The 23,517-nt window shown below is 39.9% G+C and overlaps 1 protein-coding gene across 6 annotated transcripts in view; it reads right to left on the bottom strand.

Moving 5' to 3' along the window:
• DPP6 (dipeptidyl peptidase like 6) overlaps positions 1 to 23,517 on the bottom strand; it is a 558,611-nt gene that overhangs the window by 117,784 nt on the left and 417,310 nt on the right. For all 6 annotated transcript variants that reach the window (XM_065050444.1, XM_021285572.2, XM_065050443.1 and 3 more), the window contains exons 5-6: positions 23,087 to 23,161; positions 886 to 938 (exon numbers count right to left, since the gene is read on the bottom strand). In XM_065050444.1, coding sequence (XP_064906516.1) covers positions 886 to 938; positions 23,087 to 23,161 — 128 coding nt within the window. The remainder of the gene's footprint in view (positions 1 to 885; positions 939 to 23,086; positions 23,162 to 23,517) is intronic.

Below are 23,517 nucleotides of genomic sequence, written 5' to 3'. Positions count from 1 at the left end.
AGCAGGCAAGATGAGCTGCAGGGTGATGGAGATGGAGCTGCAGGTTACCTGCAGTGCCACAGAGACGAAGCTGAGAAAGGGGGATAAAAAAACCCTGCAACTGATCAAAGCTAAAGAATGATCTCCTCAAGCTAACCGCTGATTATGTTAAATACTGAGTCTGCCTCAGGACCTTTGGTAGACAGGGAGACCTAAATGAAAAGGCATTGTGTGATGGAAGCGTATTGCTTGTAATGATACACAGCCTTTCATACTATGTGCTTTAGGTAAAGCAATATGCTATCCTTAAGTTTAGAAATGCTGCGTAAAGCCTATGTGGCATTTTTGTTTTTCTGCACTTACCTGACACTCCCTGAAAAGATAAACTATAAACCCAAAGGCTCGTAGATTCAGTATAATTGTGCGTGCATGCATCTAAAAAGCATAAGGATCCTGGCAACAGACTACTGGTCTTCCTACCTTCAGATGGGATGCTAGAGAGAGCATTTGTATCAAGGGAATCTGCCAAGAGACCTGAAAACTGAAGGGTGATGCTTCAATTCTGAACGAATTTAGGGACCAAACACCCCTGGATAGATCCCCTGACAGAGCTCTGGTGAGTGGCCAACTGCGGCTCTAAGCCAGACGCCAACACATCTATATTCTAGCCAAAAACTTGAAAACTGGAATATGGAATTCATGTAGTCTGGCTCTCTGGGGAAGCTGAATACTTCTGTTTCCAGACTATGTCATCTTTTGTACAACACACAGCTCAGTGGATTCTGCAGCCTGAATGCCAGACCATTGCAAAGGGCTGTCACAGGAAACCATTTGTCACGATAGACATTATTTTGCAGAATTCTTAATGGCTGAGTTTTAAAATGAAGACATTGAAAAATTGCTTACCCATGAGGTATTTTGCTGAGGACATAATGTGCTGTATATGAATGCTGATACACCTGCAAAAACAAAATTAAGAAACAAAACAAACAAAAAAAATATATTAGTAATTGTCACCTGTGTTAATAGGGCTCTTTTTCTGCAAAATCAATCTAGCATTTATAGCTAGGGAGCTCTCATAAACACTTCAAAATCTGTAGTAGAAAAGAACAATACATTAATCCACCTAACGCTGTTGTGTGTTCTTTTCATCTTGCACTTTATTACAGTGTTTGGCAAATCATATACATCCAGATGCTCTGTGTTGTTACCATGACTACCAGGTCTTTGATTAAACTGGGGGCACATGGTCTCTGCAAGGGCTAAATATAGAACAATCATTAATGAGGACACCTTGGTCAGCTGGAGACATACTCCATCATTATAACTAGACATAACAGGGATATAATGCGTATTTTTTTACTTTATTCCCACATAAATAAAACAGGGAGTGGTGCTGGGTGATCTCAGAGTGGGTTGTAAGATCCTGTCAGTCAGCAAATAAAACCTTATTGACTTCGGGTGTAAAGCTGACCTCACGTTGGTTTGAACTGCTACATTGCATCTTCATACGAATTTACACTCTTAGGGCCTTGAGGAGGAGCTTGTCAGCTTGTATGGCAGGTCATCTCAGAGGGAGAGTTCATTATTCATTCTCTAAGTAGTAAATAATAACACCAGAGTCAAGGTCAATGTTTTAAGAGTTGGTGACAACTCAATCCCTTACAGGCATCTGTGGATTCCCAAGGTGAGCAATGACAAGGAACTCAAGAGTCAGGACACTAGTGTGAAAGGTCTAATTATACACATTTATACAGGCACTCACTTTTGCAATTCTGGCATCATTCTGTATGCTAACAAATACATGAATAAATGCATTTTTTAAAGAAATAATTAAATACTTAAATAAAACAAATAAATCTCCTAACAATAATTTCATTTGACTTCTACTTAAATCTTTAAGACACTTGCTCTCAAGTAGATGTCATAAAGCATCCTGTTCCAGAGGACAAAGGAGGAACTTCTTGAATACTTACTTCACCAGTCAAGTTCGTCTGATGAAATTTAATTTTCCTATGCTTTTTTTTTTTTAATTATGCCAAGAAACCAGGATATGTCCTGGATAGTTCTGCTGGCCTCAGCAGTGGTCATCCCAAGCACGTCACTAGCATCACAGTCAAGTAAGTATGACTTACTACTCATTACTCTCAAAGGCAAGCTTGCATAGTGGCATCTATAGCAGACTTACATCTTTTGAGGACTCAGTAGAGAGGCAAATAAATGCAAGACACATTATCCTGTAGTTCGTAAAACAAGCTTCTCTGTTACAATTTACACCCAAACATTAAATAATTACGCTGCTGCACGAAACTCCCCCAAAAAAGCACTGAAATTCAGAGACTAGTGCCAGACTGATGTGATTCTTCACCTGTGCAATCAATTCCCTTCTTTACAAGGACATCATCAGGTTACATCCCAAAATCATATCTCCTTTTAGGCATCCAGATCCATAAAGACTCCTTCAACAAGGAGAGTCTCTGGTGTTTTGGTATCAGAGAAGATCTAGGAACACAACTGAATTCAGTGCCAGCTAGCTTTTAGTTTAGTACAGATGTCCTTTTTAGATCCACTTGTTTCAAACGATGTCAAACAAATTACTATTATCTCGTCTATATCCAATCATACAAAAGAGTTCTTGAATCTTATAATGCTAATATTGGAGATCAGCTGATGCACGTGGCCTTAGATTTTGCTCTAGCTTTGGTGAAGTTCAAAAACTGCTAAAATTCCTTAAAAAAATGCACTGAAAGATAAAATCAGTCTACAGAGCTGGAAAACCTAATAACACATTGCCATTAAATGCTGAGCAACTTTTGTCTTCAAATATTCTGACAGCAGGACATAGAAAATGATGTAGATATAAAAATTGTGATCTGAGGCAAAGACTGGTGTTCAGGTTACCAAGCCATGATGTGTTGTCAGCTACCAGAGGCAGAAGTCAGTCCCCAAAATGAGTATGAACAGACATCTTCAGGGGAAAACACAGACATGTGGAAGGCTGGAGGGAAAAGAAACAGCCAAAGCAGTTTTGAGCAGGACATGTGCTGATGCCTCGCTTGTGGTACAAGGTCCCCACAGCCATGTTAGAGAGTTTAGAGCTGTCTTAGGGCCATTAATGGAGACTGAGGTATATCGTCTCCTTGGTTGAAAGAGTTTAGAGTGGCAAGGAACTCCTTTTTTTTCTGAACATCATTTGTCATCTTCTTGGGTCTTTGACCAGACACTAAAATATCTCACGTCAGCTGCAGCTGTAGGATGTAGTCTTCAAAGGCTTGCAGCTGACAGAGGTCATTCACCGGAGCAATCCTTTCTCAGATAAATCCTTAAAATCAGTATGTTTGCTCATGTAAACAACAACTACTTATATGAGCAAAGATTTCATGATCAGACATTTATTATTATAGTTCTTAAGAACAAGAGTGCATGCAGATTGGAAGTCCTTCTCATTTGTACTATTGTACTATTTGTACTATTTGGAAGACACACTGCAAGCAACCCTCCTAAGCAGGCAGGAATCCAAGGAAAACATCACTTAATGTCTGAGAAATTAAAAGGCTGCTTTCCTCTTAGATATGCAAACAAAATGAAGTTATTTTAAGTTTGAGAGGATGACTATGTCTGCTTAATAGCTCAAATAAAATGTCTGCTGGATTCAAGCTGAATTAGGCTATTCAATTACTAGCAGGAAAAGCCCACAGCAGGAAGAAGTACAAGAAAGAGGTGAGCATTCTTCTGAAATCCAAAGCTAAGCTTCAGAGACGGGACAGTGCTTAAAAGTCAGCATTTATTTCATTTGACCTCTCTGTTTCTGAGGCTTAGCCAACAAAAATAACTGTACTAACTCTCTGTGTTCCCCTTCCTTATGCAAGGGGTGTGGTAAAAGCCATTGCACTGATTTGATGCTCTTAGCCCTGATTTTTGGCTGGATCCCAGAAGCACACAGCTCCTCTCAGTAGAGAGGCATATTTGAAGGCAGCGGAAGTTTTGGCAAGTGTTTTGCTCTGTAGACCCTGCGTGCCAAGTCATCCTGCTAATGCAAGTTAGAACAGGTTTGAGACTGCTCTGAAGGGTTCTAGGTATTACCACAATGGGGTGACAAAAGGTCCCATGCCAGCTGTGACCAATGAGTGCTGTAAAAGTCATTACACTAAAACCACCATGCCAGAAGCACTCTCCCACTGGGTTTCTCATCTCAGGTCACAGAACAGACCTTGCTGACTTTCAATCTACATTATGCTCTGCAGCATATGCATGTTTACACTGAAATCATAAAGGGTCTAAAAGACAGATCTGTCTGTTTCCACTTAAGTCTTGGAAAGTCAATTATCTCTCTAAAATTCAGAAAAATACAGGACTAATTATACATGACAACACTTTGTTGTGAAACCACTAACCTCATTGTATGTAATTAACAAAAGAAACCTGGGCCTGACCAGATGACAGTGGAAATACAAACACTGCAGCGCACACAGCAGCAGAAAAGAGCATCTGCCTCTCCCCTGCCACCAAATTCCAAAATAGCAAGTAAGTGGTGGTTACTACAAGCTACAGAAACAAAACAGAAGCAGCAACTTTCTGTGCCATATCACTGCAGAGACAGTATGGTGTGAATAGTAGAGTAACATCTTGAAAGCACTTGCTTCATCTCCAAGGATACAGGTCCTAGTCCAGCAGGGCTTACTTAAATAGAAAACATGTTATTTAACTGTAAAATTGATTTGGATTCATTCATTCACTGTAACTGGAGCACAAGCTTTATGGGGAACGCCTGAGGGAACTGGGGCTGTTTAGCCTGGAGAAAAGGAGGTTGAGGGGAGACCTTATAGTCAAGTCAGGGTAAAATTGGGCATTTTCTGCATACCATTCCATTTGCAGATCTGAGATTAAACTCTGGTGGACTGGCTGCCATGATCTCATGATTATTACTTACTTGATAAATACAGGAATAAAACATCCTTTGCATCCATTTTCTAAATTATATTATAGAGCCTGGTCCTTCATTCAGTTGTGTTATTTATGTTAAAGAATTAATAGGGTTAAGAACTGGCTGGAGGGCCGGGCCCAGAGAGTGCTGGTGAATGGGGCTGCATCCAGCTGGCGGCCAGTCACTAGTGGTGTTCCCCAGGGGTCAGTGTTGGGTCCAGTCCTGTTTAACATCTTTATTGATGATTTAGATGAGGGGATTGAGACCATCATCAGCAAATTTGCTGATGACACCAAGTTGGGAGGGAGTGTCGACCTGCTCAAAGGCAGGAGGGCTCTGCAGAGGGATCTGGATAGACTGGAAAAATGGGCTGATTCCAATGGGATGAAGTTCAATAAGGCCAAATGCCGGGTGCTGCACTTTGGTCACAACAACCCCCTGCAGCGCTACAGGCTGGGCGCAGAGTGGCTGGAGAGCAGTCAGACAGAAAGGGACCTGGGGGTGCTAATTGACAGGAAGCTCAACATGAGCCAACAGTGTGCCCAGGTGGCCAAGAAGGCCAACGGTATCTTGTCCTGTATCAAAAACAGCGTGGTCAGCAGGACAAGGGAAGTGATCCTTCCCCTGTACTCTGCATTGGTGAGGCCACACCTGGAGTATTGTGTTCAGTTCTGGGCCCCTCAGTTCAGGAAAGACATTGAAGTGCTGGAGCGGGTCCAGAGAAGAGCAACACGACTGGTGAAGGGACTTGAACATAAGACCTATGAGGAGAGGCTGAGGGAGCTGGGGTTGTTTAGTCTAGAGAAGAGGAGGCTTAGAGGAGACCTCATCACTCTCTATAACTACCTGAAGGGAAGTTATAGCCAGGTGGGGATTGGTCTCTTCTCCCAGGCAGTTAGCAATAGGACAAGGGGGCATGGGCTTAAACTCTATCAGGGGAAATTTAGGCTAGATATTAGAAAGAAATTCTTTACAGAGAGAGTGATCAGGCATTGGAATGGCCTGCCCAGGGAGGTGGTGGACTCGCCGTCCCTAGAGGTTTTTAAACTGAGATTGGACATGGCACTTAGTGCCATGATCTAGTAAACGGACTAGAGTTGGACCAAGGGTTGGACTCGATGATCTCTGAGGTCTCTTCCAACCTAGTCGATTCTGTGATTCTGTGATTCTGTGATTAAAGAATTATCTAGAAAACTGACAAAAAATTCTCATAAAATGTAAAATTTGAAAGGGAAGAGTTACAGGGCAGAGTAGAAGTGCAAGCTGTGTTACAAAGCAGTTTGCAAGACTGAATACAAAATTCCTAGTATTTACTGTCTTTGTTCTTTTTCAGGAATCATACACTTCATCCAAAATGTCACAGAATCACAGAATATTAAGGATTGGAAGGTACCTCGAAAGATCATCCAGTCCAATCCCCCCGCTGGAGCAGGAACACCCAGATGAGGTTACACAGGAAGGTGTCCAGGCAGGTTTTGAATGTCTCCAGAGAAGGAGACTCCACAACCTCCCTGGGCAGCCTGTTCCAGGCTCTGTCACCTTCATCATGAAGAAGTTTCTTCTCATATTTAAGTGGAACCTCCTGTGTTCCAGTTTGAACCCATTACCCCTTGTCCTATCATTGGTTGTCACCGAGAAGAGCCTGGCTCCATCCTCATGACACTCACCCTTTACATATTTATAAACATTAATGAGGTCGCCCCTCAGTCTCCTCTTCTCCAAGCTAACGAGCCCCAGCTCCCTCAGCCTTTCCTCATATGGGATATGCTCCACTCCCTTCATCATCTTCATGGCTCTGTGATGGACTCTGTATAGCAGTTCCCTTTCCTCTTTGAACTGAGAGGCCCAGAGCTGGAAACAATATTCCAGGTGTGGTCTCACGAGGGCAGAGTAGAGGGGCAGGAGAACCTCTCTCGACCTACTAACCACCCCCCTTCTAACACACCCCAGGTGCCATTTGCCTTCCTGGTCACAAGGGCCCAGTGCTGGCTCATGGTCATCCTGCTGTCCCTAAGACCCTGTCCACTGTCCCTTTCCCCTACACTGCTCTCCAACAGGTCATTCCCCAACTTATACTCCAACCTGGTGTTGTTCTTGCCAAGATGCAAGACTGTACACTTGCCCTTGTTATACTTCATTAAATTTTTCCCCGCCCAACTCTCCAGCCTGTCCAGGTCTCTGGATGGCAGCACAGCCTCTGGCGTGTCAGCCACTCCTCCCAGCTTGGTGTCATCAGCAAACTTGCCGACAGTGCATTCTGTTCCCTCATCCAAGTCGCTGATGAATATATTGAATAGTACTGGTCCCAGTACTGATCCTTGAGGCCTCCAACTAGACTCTGTCCCATTGATCATGACTCTTCGGCTTCTTTCCTTCAGGCAGTTCGCAGTCCACCTCACTAACCAATCATCCAGTCCACACTTCCTCAATTTAGCAGTGAGTATGCTGTGGGTGACTGTGCCAAATGCTTTACTGAAATCACAATAGATCACATCCACTGCTTTGCCATTATCTATCCACCTGGTTATGTCCTCATAAAAGGCTATGAGGTTGGTTAAGTATGACTTCCCCTTGGTGAAGCCATGTTGACTGCCCACAATGACCCTCTTATCCCTGAAATGCCTTGATATGGCACCAAGGATAAGTTGTTGCATCATTTTCCCAGGGATAGAAGTGAGGCTGACCAGTCTACAGTTACCTGGGTCCTCCTTCTCGCCCTTTTTGAAGACTGGAGTGACATTTGCTTTCCTCCAGTCCTCAGGCACCTCTCACACTTCCCAAGACTTGGCAAAGATGATGGAGAGTGGTCCAGCCATGACCTCAGCCAGCTCCCTCTGGACCCATAGATTTATGGATGTCCACATTGCTTAGCTGCTCCCTAACCCAGTCCTCATCAACTGAGGCAAACTCCTCCATTGTCCTGACTTCTTCTGGGGCCACAGGGGTACGGGGCTACCCAGGACAGCCTCCAGCTGTGTAGACAGAGACAAAGGTGGCATTCAGTAACTCTGCCTTCTCTGTATCTCCTGTCACCAGGGCACCCACCTCATTCATCAGTGGGCCTACATTGCCTCTGGTGTTAGTTTTATCTGCCATGTATTTGAAAAAGCTCTTTCAGTTGTCCTTGACCCCGCTTGCAAGGTTTAATTCTAAGGAGGCCTTAGCTTTCCTAGTTGCCTCCCTATGTCCTCCGACAACAGCCTTATATTCTTCCCAAGTGGCCAGCCCCTCCTTCCATGATCTGTAAATTCTGCTCTTCCACTTGAGTTTGCTCAGCAGTTCCCTGTTTAACCAAGCAGGTCTGCTGGCTCCCTACCTTGACTTTCTACATGTCGGGATGCTCTGATCTTGAGCTTGGAAGAAGCAGTCCCTGAATGCTAACCAGCTATCTTGGGCCCCTTTACCTTTATCTTTAAGTACCATTGCCCATGGGATTACCCCTAGCAACTTCTTGAAAAATGAACACTTTAAATAATCATCAGAAATAAAACTGTGCAACAGTTGACTAAAGTCTAAAATTAGCAAGAATATACTTTAATGTAATAAATCATAAAGCACTCAGTAGTTATCCAGGTGAAACAAATCACTTTTTCTTCTGTAACAATAAAGTAAATCTCCAAATAATAGATCCCCTTGGGATACTTTACAGACCCAACTTATCTTTATAATCTATTCCCTTTTATACTCTACAGTAAGACAGTAAAAATACAGCACAAGTGGCTGGTAGAACAGGAACTGCCAGATTCATTAAAAGGGTTTCCCACAAAGAGTCTCTAAAAAGACATTTGCTGGAAGTAGATTCTACAGCCTATTTTCCTACTTGTGCTATGAGCAGACAAATCCCCAAATGCACATATGAATGTCAAACCAATTGAATAACCCCAAACATTTGACATAATTACATACTCCACCTTTCAAAATGGCCCTGGTACCCTTAAACAGTAACTCACACTGTGATGCAAAATATGCAGGTAAAAGATGACTTGCCATTTGGCCTTTAATATCTGTGATATTTAACCAGGCTCTGAAGTTGACAAATTAAGAGGGAGAAGAGAATAAGGTAGAATGCAGGAAGGCTTCTGCCTGCATTGGCAAACAGCTCACGTATTTGGTGCCCTGTTATCTAATGATGGCACGAAATGAAGGGAAAAACAAGTTCAGAAGAAAAATCGCAAGAAAATGTTAGCCAGGGGTTGGATTTCCTTCTACTACATGTATATATTGTGCACAGTAAAGGATGACCCAAGTCACTACCATACTGTCCCACTGATTATTCTATTGGTCAGTAACCAACAATCAAATATTGTGTTATCTTTACAGTATAACTATGTCATTCATACAAATCTTGCAGCAGAGAAAAGGATAATTGTCTGAATAAAAATACCTCACCGCCATAATTCTTTATGGTATTTTGTGGGGAATTAAAGAAGGTCATTGTACCTGTTAGGAGAATTTTCTGTACTTTTGATGAAAGTCGTCAAGACTGTATTTTCACTTATGGAGTCAACATTATTTGCCTTGATGAAAATTCTTTATGATACCATTGGTTTTGCTGGGGTTGTACAACCTGTAAACCGATTAATAACTTGAACCCTCCTGTTTAAAATAAATCCTTTTCCCATTATGTGTTGAACTGGCCCTCCAACGGGACAAAAAATCAGTTCCTATAACTGACCACCAAGTTCTTGGTAGTGTTTTGTTCAATTTCTGATCTTTCATTCTCCCATGTATTTGTAATTTACAGCACAAGGAGCTACCTCTGTCTGAGACATAGTTTGTGGGAATTTAGGTAATGGTCTTTTCATTTTTTTTCTATCAGTGGAGGTACATTGGTCAGCAGTATTCTCCCTAGTCCAACTATTTTAGTAAAGTATTACCACCATTTTATTGCTAATAGGCACTCTACAGTAACCAGCCTGGAATTAGATTCTCTGAAAACCCACATGCTGTCTATTCCTTTTGTGTCACTGCAATACAAAAAAAAAACAACACCAAAATCCATACTGGTATTTTGTACCCTACACTCAGTGAGGCTCAATTGCTTGCAAGAACCAAACAAATCAATAAAAACATATAATTGGAGGTCTTTTCAACATTCTCACCTTTCAAATTCATTGTGATACTGACTTTTGTTTTCTTCTGAGACAGCAAATTCTCTTTTGTCTCTACATTGGATTATACCTTGATATTTTATCACTTTCCAAGTAATGTACCTCTAATACTGACTCATGCCGTGTGCCAACCTGTTTCTACAGCCCCCCAAGGAAAACTGTCCATTTCTCTTTGTGCCTCTCATAAATTAGGAAAACCATAATGAAATGCTATCAATGAGCATTTCCTGTGCATTGGCTCAGCTGGCAGCCAAATAACCCACAGCTGTTATCAAACCCCTGATTTGGGATGCTCTCACCCATTGCACCACATCCAGCTTATCAGCCACATATGTAATATGGTCACTGCCACCAAAAGTGCACACTGGGAGAGCTGTGTTACACTGGGAGGGTCTGGGGAGCTCAGGAAAGGGCAGAAATTAGGGAAATACGGTTGAGCAGGAAAGGTGATAAGAAGAAAGGGTCTCTGGATCCATTGACATACAGAGCATTTGGCAACTGGTTGCCTTTGCTAAAATTGTCTCTGTATTGCAGAGGAACTAACTTAAATTAACATATGGGCAAAAGGAGCAAGATATATGCCTGGGGAATGCACATATTACAGCTGAATTATGGGAGGAAACCATGGGTGAAATGACACTGTGTCAACACTATGGTCAATGTCTCAGAGAGATCCAATGGGTCAGTGACTCAGCCACACCAGTGTGAGTAAGAAGCTGCTCCACTGCTATCCAGTGTCATAGGAAACCAAGGATGAGCAATTGAGTACCTCCAGAACCATGAAAAAAAATAGCAATTGACTTGGAGCAAGTGAATAAAATGCTGAGTACAAGGGATGGAGAGTAGAAGAACACAAAAGGCAGTGGATCATTAGGAAGAGTCTTGCTTGGTTCTGTTTTTCAGATCTTTTAACAATTTAATGTCTAAGACTGAAAGTTAAATCATGTCAATACAAGCCTGAAGGAGGCTTTATAAGCTTGTCCTTGGTGTGCAGAGGAAAACCAGAACAGCTATGCAGTCATGCAGTGCTGTGCATGCTCTGTCACACTGGAGGGGCTTCCTTGGCACAGCAACAATCTCACATCAAGGTGACATCAGGAAGGGACAGCACATTCATGCCACAGTGACTTGCATTTTAGATGCATTTGTAACTCCAGCTGAAGCCAATTGTAAGAGGGCCATGCAGGCAACATGCACAGTTAATATGCAAATCTTTCCCACAAACATACAATGGGAGTGCTGGGATTATAAGCTGATTTTCCAGCCACCAAACCAAAGGTTCCTGAACCAGCAAAGCCAAGGAGTTAATCCTTCACAAATAGTGTCATCTCTAGTTTGCAAAACAGCCATAAATAAAGTGTGATGGCAACATCAGTAATAGATGGACTGCAGCGTTGTAAGATAATGCTGTTACTTCACGTTCCACAAACTGATTATCTCTGTTGCTTCATGATAATAATTCTTTATTAAAAGATTTGTTTCCAAATTACACTTTTGAGAGCCTTATACTGCTGACGATGCCAAAAGGGAATCTCAAGGCCCGCTCTAGGATTTATGACTTTGTGACATGGTAGAGGTAAAGCGGATGCTTTTTTTTTTCTTTTTTTTGTTTTGTTACAAATGCAGCTCCAGAACCAACTTAGGCTACAGGTATTAACATACAGCTCGTGTGCCAGATCTCACCCCTAGGAGAGCATTAATCCAATCTGCCAACTGCTGCTGCACTCTAATACAGCTCTGCCCTGCCAAGCAATTACAAAAGCCTCCTTCTCCTCCCGAGCCACCTGTCCCTCACAGCGCTCCACTGGCACCAGCAAGCACTTGCAGTCACTGGATTAAAGGACGACTGCTCCATTTTTAACTGGTAAATAAAATGGCAGCTGCAAAACACTCAGTAGGATTTTTGCACCAGTGTTTGCATGCTTGTTGTTGCTCACGTTAATGGGAAGCATCTGCAATCAAGTTATTAAGAATTATGAGTGAGGGTTATGAATAAAGAGCTTGTTTTGTTGTTAATCTTGTTTTTAAACATTTATTGGTATTCACATCACATGGTATAAACTCCCAGGTTCCCCTCCCACTCTGCAGTGGGCATAGCATAACACTGGATGGAGATTCTCCAAGGAAAGCCCTGTTCAGAAACTTGGAAATGAGAACTAAATTACCTAGTAAAAAGTTGATGTTGCCATTTTATCATACCACACAATATACCTACGGAAAACAACTAAAAGATAAACAAAACTTTTGCATTATTTTTTAATAAGGATAGGAGTATAAAAGTAGCCTAAGGCCAAATGAAAGTTGTAGAGTGAAACAACAATTATCCCAAATCCAGGAAACATAGAAAGCCTTCAAATCCACACAAACACACACAAAACATACAACCTTGATTCTGCTGTAATATCTGTGGTCATAATAATATCTGTAGTGGGTCAGACTCAAAGTCCATCCTGTTCACTATCCTGCCTTGGACAGTAACCCAAAGCTGATTCAGAAAGAAAACTAGAATTAGCTTATTTATACTAATCCTTCCCCAAAATACCTTCCCAGACTCTTGCAGTTTGCAGCTTGGAGCCACACTCTTTTCAGCTGTCTACCCTGCCATTGACGTCTCCAGTCATTCTTTACAAGCATTTACCCTTTTTGCACCTACAACCTCATGTAGCAACACCCTCTTCTCAGACAATAGTGCCAAAAGCCTGCTTGGGGTGTGATTCCTCTGACCGGTCTTTGGTGTCTGTTTTAGCCTCAGATTTACACTCTGGAGTATGTTAATTATAAAGGCAGCCCAGGGCAGCAGATGCAGATTTACAACGTTCACATCTACCTTCATTGACTTTGGAGTTACAAGTCTGAGGGCTGAAGGTCAGCATGAGAAATCAATACTTAATAATCAATACTTTTAACAAAACATTAGATAATGCCTTCTTTAAATGAAACATTTTTTGGCTGAGCAGACTGGAGGTAGAAATATTCTAAAAATCTTTTTTCGTGAAGTTTACAATCCAAATGGTGCAGGTTTGTAGCAATTATGTGAGAACTAAACCATGAAAATGGGCTGAATGCTTAGTATATCTAATTAATTTATTCACTTTTAAATAATTCACTTTACCGGCAGAAATTAGCAACTGCAGAACCACAGCATGTGTTCTTTCTATTAAAATTTACTCTTAGCATATCAAAATTGCTTTTTCTACTGTAGTGGTTATGTGGGTGATTAGTACAAAGAAGTTAGCACTTTCACTGAAATCTCTTATGGTGGTCACAGGCTCAGGGCACTCTTACAAGAGTCAAAGAAAGTAATCCAAGACAAGAAAGATGAGACCTTCAAAAAGCATTAGAGAGCATAAGTTTAAGAGCATCGAAGTGGATGTGAAAGAAGAATGAAAGTATTCAGATATGTGCCAGGGACCTTGGTCCAAAAACGCTCTTTCTGTTCAGCGAATGATTCATTTTCCAGTACCATATGAGATCAGAAGACTTGGAGCTGTTTCTTGGTGTACACATGAATCTAATTCACTGGAGGTGACATTTCTACATTCTGACATAGGAAAAATAAACTGAAATTACTTATACAACAGCAGGATATTTTGTGAGTCCCCCTTGTGATGGTGTGGACATCTTCCAAGGCATAAATGGACTGTGGTGACGAAGGGCAAACAGGACAAGAAGAACAACAGAGCATCCCCTGTTCCTTGCCTGCTGCACAGCCCTTCAGAGCACTACCATCAACAGCATCGCTGTACGAGTGCTCTTCCACTCTTAGCACATAAAAACCCAAGGAGTCTGCTTTTAAAGACCTGATTCATTACCTTTTACAAGAAAGAGGCTTTACTGAGTAGAGAATAGAAGATTCCATTTTCAAATCTGTGTCATTAGATGCCCAAGGAGGAACGATGATTATTGGTTTTAACATAGCCCTGACAGAAACAGAGTTCTGCAGGCAGTCAATGAGATAAAAGGTGTTTCTTTGGGGCAAACACAGAGCCACACACTCCTTGGATTTAGGCATGTAACACAGCTAAAGAGGAGAACAAGTGCATCAGAAGATTTGCATTTCCGAGTACACGAATTTCACTGGGTTGCTCTGCATGGTAAGATCTGGTTTTCCAGAAGAGGGCACTAAATATATTTTTTTTTTCCTGTTTCAGTGAATAAAAATAAATAAATAAAAGGGACTGGAAATCAGAATAATTAGATTATAAACTCCTGTAGGCTGGGACTGCTGCTTATGTTTTTGCACAGACATCAGCATTAAATTCTTTCTGATTGTGCCTTCTAATACCTTTTGAATCACTGTTATTTTCCCATTTTGCATCCTATTTCTTTTCTTAACAGTTTAAAATTACCATCTATACTTAGCATAATACAGCACAAAATGAGATTTTTATTGTCCCAAAAAATTTAGGAAGCAAAATTATGCTAAAAAGAGGAACTCGCCTCTAATGTAATTTGGAAACCTCTGTATGTTGCAAGAAACCTAGTCCTTTGTTAAGTTCTAAATTTTTTTTTTTTACAATAATTTTTATATAACTACATTTATTTCATTCATTTTAGAGCAAGGAAAGTTCCCCTGTGTTTCACTGAGATAGATTCCTACACAAGTGCAAAAAAGAAAACTGCGATGATTCTTCTCCTGACTGTCTATCTGATTTGACTATCTAGGAGACCTTGTACAATTACCTTACCTATGGTTTATTCAAAAATAAATTGCAGGTTATTTTAAGATGTTTTGTGAATTTTGTTAGAACATTCATCTCTACCAGACTGTCAGTTCAAGTTAGCTCATCTATACACTCAGAAAAGGAAGTAGAATGAAAAATCTAATCTTATCCAAGCAAAGAAAAATTGGTTATTTTTGTATCATAGTGTTTTGCCTTGAGCCTTTTTATTTTCCCTTCTCTGTTTGATGAAAATCTCATTTGCTAAAGAAAATATTTACAGAGGAAGACTGCTGATAGCTGATACTGATACATAATATACCTATGTACTCTGGCATGACAGGCTAATTATTTCTGACTTTTGATATTACTCTAGTCTTCCCTGGAACTGTGGATTTGCTTTTCAGTTTACTGATGTATATCTGTGCCTGTGAATAAATGTAGGATACAGTTTGTTGGCCTCTGCTACATGAGCAAGGCTGCCCAACTTAGTTTGAAATATTATTTTGCACTCAGTCATGTCTGTGCAATTTGTGTTGAAGTCTCCCAGCTCAAATCAGGAGGCTTAAAGTTTAGTCCTAAATCAATTGATCTACATTATTAGAAGAACAGCAAGAGTTTAATCCCTTGTTTTTAATAGAAAATAGTTAAAGGTGGCACAGCAGCTGAAGTCAGTACACTCAGTTTTTAACACTCTCTATCTCATACAGTTAGTATTTTATTGCACTAACCATACTAAACAACACTCACTGGAATGGATACTCAGTAAGAAATTGAGATTTGGTGCATTTTTACTAAAACAATTGCTATAGAGGAAACATGCAGTATAAAAACTAGAATTGGGGGACTGAGCACTGCAGAAAGCCCAGCTGGGCAGAGCTTTGCTTCCCAACTCAGGCAAATGCAGCTAATCATGTTTTATGAATGCATCTAGATCATCATTTCAGAAGCACGATTTTCCTGCTGAAAACAGCACCCAGTGACAGGGACCAACAAATCTAAAAAACTGGGATCCTGATGCGTGGGTTTTTTTGTTGTTTTCTCCAGGAAAGAGATGCAAGGCCACATGTAACCAGAGTGGCTACCCATGATAAATGCAAGGTTCCCATCAGTCCCTTCAACATTGAGGTGATCCCACTCCTAGACTACCTGCTGGGGACATGATGCTGGGGTGTGCACCCCTTCCTTGCATTTAAGGGGTGCAAACACCTTTTTCCACGGACAAGAAACACAGGAAAGCTCTACCCACCCATTCCTCTTTGATGAGATTAATTACCTATCATTTCCCCTTTATAAGAATGGAATATATACAAAATCTACATGTTTTTCTTATGTCATTTCAGCCCACATTTTTTGTTGCTGCTTCTACCCAGAGTTACAATGACAGACCCTTAATTTTAACTAGTAACACCTCGCCCCATGGCCCAAGGGAATTAACTAGCAAAATGTCCTAGCAATTCATGCATTTGAATGCCTAACCCCACTCTACCTCCTTGTTGAGGCTGGAAATTTTTCTGTAATTAAAATGAGCTGTGCCAAAGCATAAGGATTTCAGCTAAGAGGAAAGAACCATTCAGGCTACATAAAGGAACACATTTTCTGCTGGAGCTTTGTAGAAATTTGAAATGAACCATGAGGCTCCTCCAAAATAAACAGAAGTTTTGACCTCTTTTCTTCCCCTGTTTTAGTCAAAAATTGGTCCTGAAAGTTACCAGCATGAAATTAGTTTCTGTAGTTTCGCCTTCAAAAGGGAGCTGTAGAATTAAACTTGTCATCAATTATTGCTCCACTATCCTGTGCCTGCGCCCAAAAATTTATATTCTAAACACACAATGTGACAGAAATTGGACAGAGCAATGACAACTGAGCAGTAAGGACAAATATTCCCAGCACCTGATAACATGTTTACTCAATTAAAATGAGTATCCACACTCCCATAGCAATATTTTTTAATTTTGTAAGCATGTGCAGCAGAAAAAAAACTGATCAAAAGGGCTCTGCTGTCAAAGGCACAACTGAGGACATCTGAGAGGACGGTGTTTGCGCAAGGTTGTAATAGAGTTTTGAAAACCCATGAATCCCTCTAGAGTTGTGTGGCAAACTTCCCTCTCTCTCTGTGCCACCACAGATATGAAATATTAATTACGTTTAATCAATTACTGATACCAACATGCGACAGAAAACCAGGGCACATCAATATGTCTGACAGAGATATTGCTATTCCTGCCTGAACTGAGATTCATCGGTAGGAAAATCTCCCAGTTGCTCAGACTTTCTTTATTGGCAGCTTTGGTGTATTTGATGGAAGGTGACCGCGAAGTGCTGGTGTCCTGGGTGAGTTCCACACCTCCAGGTCTGACAGAAAAGCAAGTTAAGTGTGGAAACATTTTTGAATCAACCTTTTCTGATGCCTTTGAAAATCCTCTCATTGATCTTGTTGCTGTTCAGCTCACATTGAAAACAACAGATTAAGGAATTTATTCATGGTGGGTTTGAGATGAGAAAAGATGGGCAGTCTTTCGCAAAGGGTATTATAGTAGACCAGATTCATAATTTAGAAAAAAAATAAACCAACCAAACAACCAAAACCCCAACACTCTCTTTTTAAAATAAATTATTGTCTCTAAATTTTCTCCAATAATAGCTGCTGCTTCAGCTTTAAATCCAAAGCAAACTGTCACCCAGAAAATTAACCTTTCTTATGTTCTCAATACTTTCCTGTTAATGCAATACTTTTGGACACACAAGCCTTAGCTTTTGTTATGTAAATGTAGTTGGAGCACTTCTGGTCTCCTTGTCACTACAAATAGGATAAAAGCACATTATTAAACAAGGATGTTTACTCTACTGATCTTAGCTATTGAAATAACATGACTCAAAACAGGATGTAAGAATATGCAAGAAGGAGAAAAGAGGCAGCTCCCCACTTTCAGCCCTGGCGGCCACAAATCACCTCGGTAAAACCCCACATGAGCACACAAAAATGATGCAATTTTCAGAAGCTGTGAGCATTTCACTGAAATATGAAATATTAACTGAATGGTATTAGTAATACTTATTCTATTGGAGGTGACTGAAGATGCTGCTTTCCTGAAAAGACCCAAAATGTAGCAAATCATCAGATTTAAAGCATGGCTAGCCTATGTGGTTCCACTTAATTCATTAATAACTTGACTTTGTTAATTACAGAAGCACTGTATGACAACAGTCCTCTGGTGAATCAAGAAGAGAGAAGACAGCCTGCTTGAAAGTACTCACATGCTCATATATAATAACAGAAAAGCTTTGTAAAAAAATACAATCTTTTCACTATTTACTGATTTTTTTCTACTTTTTATGTAGGAAGTGAAACTACAGTTAATTATCCTAATAAAAAGTAACTAATTCACATAAATAAACTAATTTACAGTGCTTTAGCCTTGAAAATGTAGGGTAAATAGTTTTAGCCACTAGCTTTTGAGAGTAGTCAAGACTGCCCTTATATCGTGCAGCTTTACAATAAAGAAGATGCCTTTCTGGTTTATGAACAACAAAGATTCAAAACTGCATTAATATGAAAAAATGGATAGGAAAATTATAAGCTTTTCATATAAATAAACATACACTTTTCACATCAAAATGCTTCACTCAAAATTCTAATGGTTTACAACAAATACCAAAAATTAAACAAATTGCTAAACCAGGTGGCATTATTATTATTATTATAAAATTTATGGTACAAATGTTCTAACCGTGAGCACTTGACATAGTGTAAACACTATGCATTTTCATTGTTGCTGGAAACAACATTGGGCAGGAATGAAAAAAAGCAAATTTCAAATATATTTATTGCCACAGAAAGAAAAGAGGTTTATGCAAACACATTTCTAGCGCTGGCAAATCCATTTCAATTAAGTAATAAATATCATAGCTACAATATTAGCAGTATTACTGATGATAGTTATGACTGTCTAATTTTCAGAGGCATATTTATCATAATAATAGTGCTCACCTAACTGAAAAGGATGTTGTGAGGATTCATTAATATTTATACACATTAGTGTTTTTGGAAACAACAAGCTTTATATAATTTTAATTTTTACACAACTAATTAAAGCAGTATGAGTTTGTAATTGGACCCATGAGCACAAAACCTGTTCATTCCACATAACAACCAGACTTGGACAAACAGTAAAAAATAGTAACAACCACAATAATGATATGCTGCTTTCTATAAATAATGCTTTTTCATTTCACTCATGATCCAAACACAAAGTCCAAGGTTTGGACTGGGTCTTTCTGAGGTTTCTGTGGTCCAACCACTGCCATGAGATCTATGGCAACTGCCAAGGTGAAAAGAAATACTAAACTCACCACATAAACTACTCTAAAAAAATAGTTGGGCCTGCTTTAATTACAGTGATGATTAATTCTTTGCAGCTTTCAGCATTATGAAAACACATTCCTTTAACTGCAAGATAGGTGATAGTGGCTCTTGTATTGGCCATAAAAGTCTTTAAGCCCTAATTGTTGTTCAGAAGACTAAGCCATTCGTCCATATTAATCAACCAGGATTTCCTGTATGTAATTACTCTTAGCTAGCTCAAACACAGTAATGGACTGGCAAATTGGAAATGAAGAACAAATAGCTTTAAGAAGAATCTTGGCCACTTTATTTTCACACTTGCATTACAATGACAGCTATTCATAATAAAGGGAATTAAATATTCTCTGTTTAATGTCTCACCATGCCACTCAAGAACATGACTTCTCATTTACTTTTCTTTATTTCTTTTATCACCATGACACGAGCTCTCCTAGTTAACTCTGACCGCCACAGAAATGACCACACAAGCCCACGGGGTTTGGTTACTAGTCCTTATTCTTACTCCATCACTCTCCCAGTCACAGAAATGCTACCAAATTTAAGAGGTAGTTTGTCGCTTGGCTATTTAGGAAATTCCTTTAGGAGATTATGGAAACTCCATCCCGAACACCAGAGACCTCTATGTGTCCCTGGGAGACATGCAGGGAGCATGGAGCTCATCTGGAAATGATGGTGGAGCTACATGCTGGGCAAGGGCGGCTTTGACCTGACTCCACCAGACCTTCTGCACTCTTTTTACTGTGGTGCTGCAGTTACACCCCAATTTGCTGATGTGTTTTTGGGTTACTGAACTCTATAGCCAGAGCCCCACATGCTCGTTTTGGGGAAGGATGATTTGAAATCAAAGTTTCTCTATGGGTGTATTTATTCCCAAGTGCTTTCCCAAAACTTCACCCTGTGATTTCAGCCTCAGGTTTGACCTTCCTCTAGTGTAAAGTAACAAAAACCAACCAAACAACAGAAAAATTGCAAGAGTATTTTAAAGACAAAGAAGCCTGGTGCTTTCCCTGTGACCTTTCCAGAAAAAGAACAAATGTTCTGTGTTCAAGGTTAGAAAAGCTCCCTATTAGCACAAGGCTTACCCAGAGTATTGCTGCCTGAAAGATTAAACTTCTGTAAATATAAGCACTGCAAAAAAGCGTTTAGAATGAAACCTGACAGCCCGACTAGTCACAATGTACCCACGCCAGTCTCACAACCACCTGCCAAGCTCCCTTGGAGAAATATGTTTTAAGGAACATGCTTTAATTCATCATCCTCTAAGATGATGAAGTGATACAACAGGAAAATACACATTAGTTGCCACAAGATCTTTGCAAAATAGGTGTCTGTCACTTCACGGCTGCGTTATTCCAGTGTGGGTGTCAGTGCTGTTACCCAGACCCAACACTGAGCAGAGATGCTTCTGTGCAAATAAACAGAAAAACCTTAGAAGGAAGCTATTACTGGCAGGAAATTACTTTGTAGAATTCTTCTTTAAAATATTTCACTTCATTGGAGTGATACACTATGCTCTTGTATTTTGATGTTTATTCTTAGCTGGTATTAAACATCATCCATTCATATTAGAATTCAGATACAGGATTAATTCATGTGACATATATTAAGATAGAATACACATATGTAAATGCAGCACAACTGTACTGTGTAAAAAATTATGAAGACATCTATACTCTCAAACAGAAGGCTGCACATCACACTTTTAAATGGCAAAAAAGCGCCATACTTTCTGATACCTATAAAACAGGTATACAATAGTTTCAATAAGTTTCTTTTATGAAAGTATTTGTAGAATTAAACTTTGTCAACACATTTCCCGAAATTTCCTTTTGACTTTGCAACAAGGACAACTGCCCAAGGCTTTGCTAATCAATTTCTTATGTTGCAGAAAACAGTGTAATTTGAATTTTGTCCAAGAATACAGTTGGAAATGCAGAAAATGTGAAAAGCTAACTAACGTGCAATTATTTGTAGCCACAGTCTGCATACCAAGTGAGAAGAAAGCTGAATAAGTAATTTAACAGTTATTGCAACTTTAATAAACGAAGAGCTACCCCTCATGGCTTAAGATGCAATATTCAAAGCAAACCTTATGATCCCTTTACTAGTATGCTGCTTCTTTAAAAAAAAAAAAAAAGAATATTTTATCATCATGGATCTTAAAGAGAAAATGATGTGTTTTGTTTTGTTTCAGAAAACTATTTCAGGAACTCTCGCTATCATAATCTCGTTTATGAATATTTGAACAAATTGCAATGCTCTCTAACACTGAATACACATCTATTCACATCCTGAAATCTTCCAGAGTTCATGTTTCCAGCTTGTCACCTCGGGTTTTCCTTTCTGGAAGAAGCTGTGGTGTGGGGCAGGGAGCACCTGGCTGTGTGCTGCTCTGTTTTCTCCAGCCAGGCATCTGAAGCACTCAAACCCCAGTGTTTTGCCTGCACCCCAAAACCACAGATCTGTAAGCACTGAAATGTAGAGGGAAGGTTGTGGAGGAAACATGTCCAACCCATCCCTTGCCATCCCCATCCTCCTCTTCCTTTGCAGGTAGAACAGAAAGTTTGGGCCACAAAAGCCTCTGTAACTTTGCTTCTTGCAGATGCTCTGAGTGTGCAGCCCTTTTGATGGCTAAAGGTTGAGAATAAAAAAGGAATTTCTTACTACTGCTTTTGAGGAATGGATTTTTTTCTCTCATTATAATTTTTCTCGTTATAGGAAATGTTCTGTTGTTCTCAGAGGAACTGAGGATGCCCTCTCAGGGCTCTTCCAGCTGGCACAATGCATCTGAGCAGTGCCAGCATGGGGCTGCCACAGCCAAAGGCCAATCTCATCTGAAAGAACTGAGTTTTGCAGAGCACCTGTGGCACACAAGGCAGGGGGGCTTTCAGGCAAAGGCTTTGCTCGCTCCATTGCCATTAGGCTGCCTTCCCCATATTTAGATTTAATTTAACACTTCCACATCCATCTCTGTCTAGAACTCTGTTAAGCTTCACGTGAGTGAAGCTGCACCAACAATGGTTTCCCAGCATAAAGTCTTTATGAATTACCCCTTAAGTTTCTCATACAGTTTTATTTGAACTTTTTTAATGCCAGGCATGGTTCTCCTGACTTTTATACCACCGTGAGTCAGGAATAATTCCAAAGATGACAGCAGAGAAATAAGATGAGCAACGGAACCACAACCTCAACTACCTAAAGGACCAACAAATTTCCTTTGGTTAGCAGCTGCATCTGGATTTATTTTATGGAAGAAGAATTACAGTTTCTGGTAAATGAATTACTTTTATTTTGAGGAATTGGTGCAATTCTAGATTACGAAAACAAGATGTATGTGGTTTATAGTTTATCTCAGTAGTACAGCACAGCTATCATTCAAACATTTCAGGTCTTATACCAGCAGGATTTAAAAGGGAAATAAGTATTATTCATGCCCAAGAACCACTTTCTGTGTGTCTGATTCTTTAGTCATCGCTTAAAAATCACTCATTACACTTTTCTTTTTTAAAGTTTGTTAGAAAATTCATCCTAATCTAAAACCTAGTAGTAACCCAATTGTGATTTCTTACAAATGATTTATACCTAACCCTCTGAAGAAAAGGATTTATAATGAAAGTGATAGCTCAACCCTAACTACAGCACTGGGAACAGTGACACCATAATTAATGTATTATTTCAGTTGTGGGAGATACTGACAGTTGTTTTTGTTCTTGCAAATAAATTTATAGCGTGACTGAAAAAGGCACCATGGAAAAAAATTACACAAAAGAGGAATAGAAATCCTTGTAGCAAAGACATATCCTTACAACCCCCCTCCCAAAGACTATAATATCTTGGCAATGACTGTTTCCTCTACAGCATAATTTATACTTTTCTCCTCTACTAGATGGCAGTATGACATGGTCTCAGAACACCTAAGCGAGGGGTTTTCTTTCTTCATTTCAGAGAAAGCAATTAATTTAAAATATCATCTTACTGGCATAGAAATGGAAAAAAAAATGCCCACTACTGGCTGTGTATTTTGAAATTGAATCTGTGTACTTACTGGTTCAACATTAAAAGCAAAAAGTGCATATTCCCGGTCAGGTGACACTTCGTATCGAATAGCCTTTAGGGAGACCTAGAAAATAAATAGGACATCAAAATAAATATTTTTCAGTTTTCAAGCTAATAACATCTAGAACTAATTGTTATGATCATGTTTCTAATTATAAAGAATACCACCAGACTGTCTTGATAAATAAAACATCTCTTTTAAAAAAACAGAAATGTTATGTGGGCACATATATGCTCCCATAAGTGAAAGCATAACTGCATTGTGAGTCAGACCAGGTAGCTATAGCAAAATCAGGATTTTCCTTTCAAACCTACTGCACAATGGCTGGTGAGGTACCTATGGGTGGCAGGTAGCAGAATACCCTAATTAATGACAATTCATTAATTCTCTCTCATTCCCTGCAGTCAGTGGCCAAAATG

This window comes from Columba livia, chromosome 2 (genome assembly GCF_036013475.1).
Source record: "Columba livia isolate bColLiv1 breed racing homer chromosome 2, bColLiv1.pat.W.v2, whole genome shotgun sequence".
In the NCBI taxonomy this organism is placed as follows: Eukaryota; Metazoa; Chordata; class Aves; order Columbiformes; family Columbidae; genus Columba; species Columba livia.
Note: the sequence above shows the minus strand (reverse complement) of the source record. Positions and strands in the feature narration are given on the sequence as shown.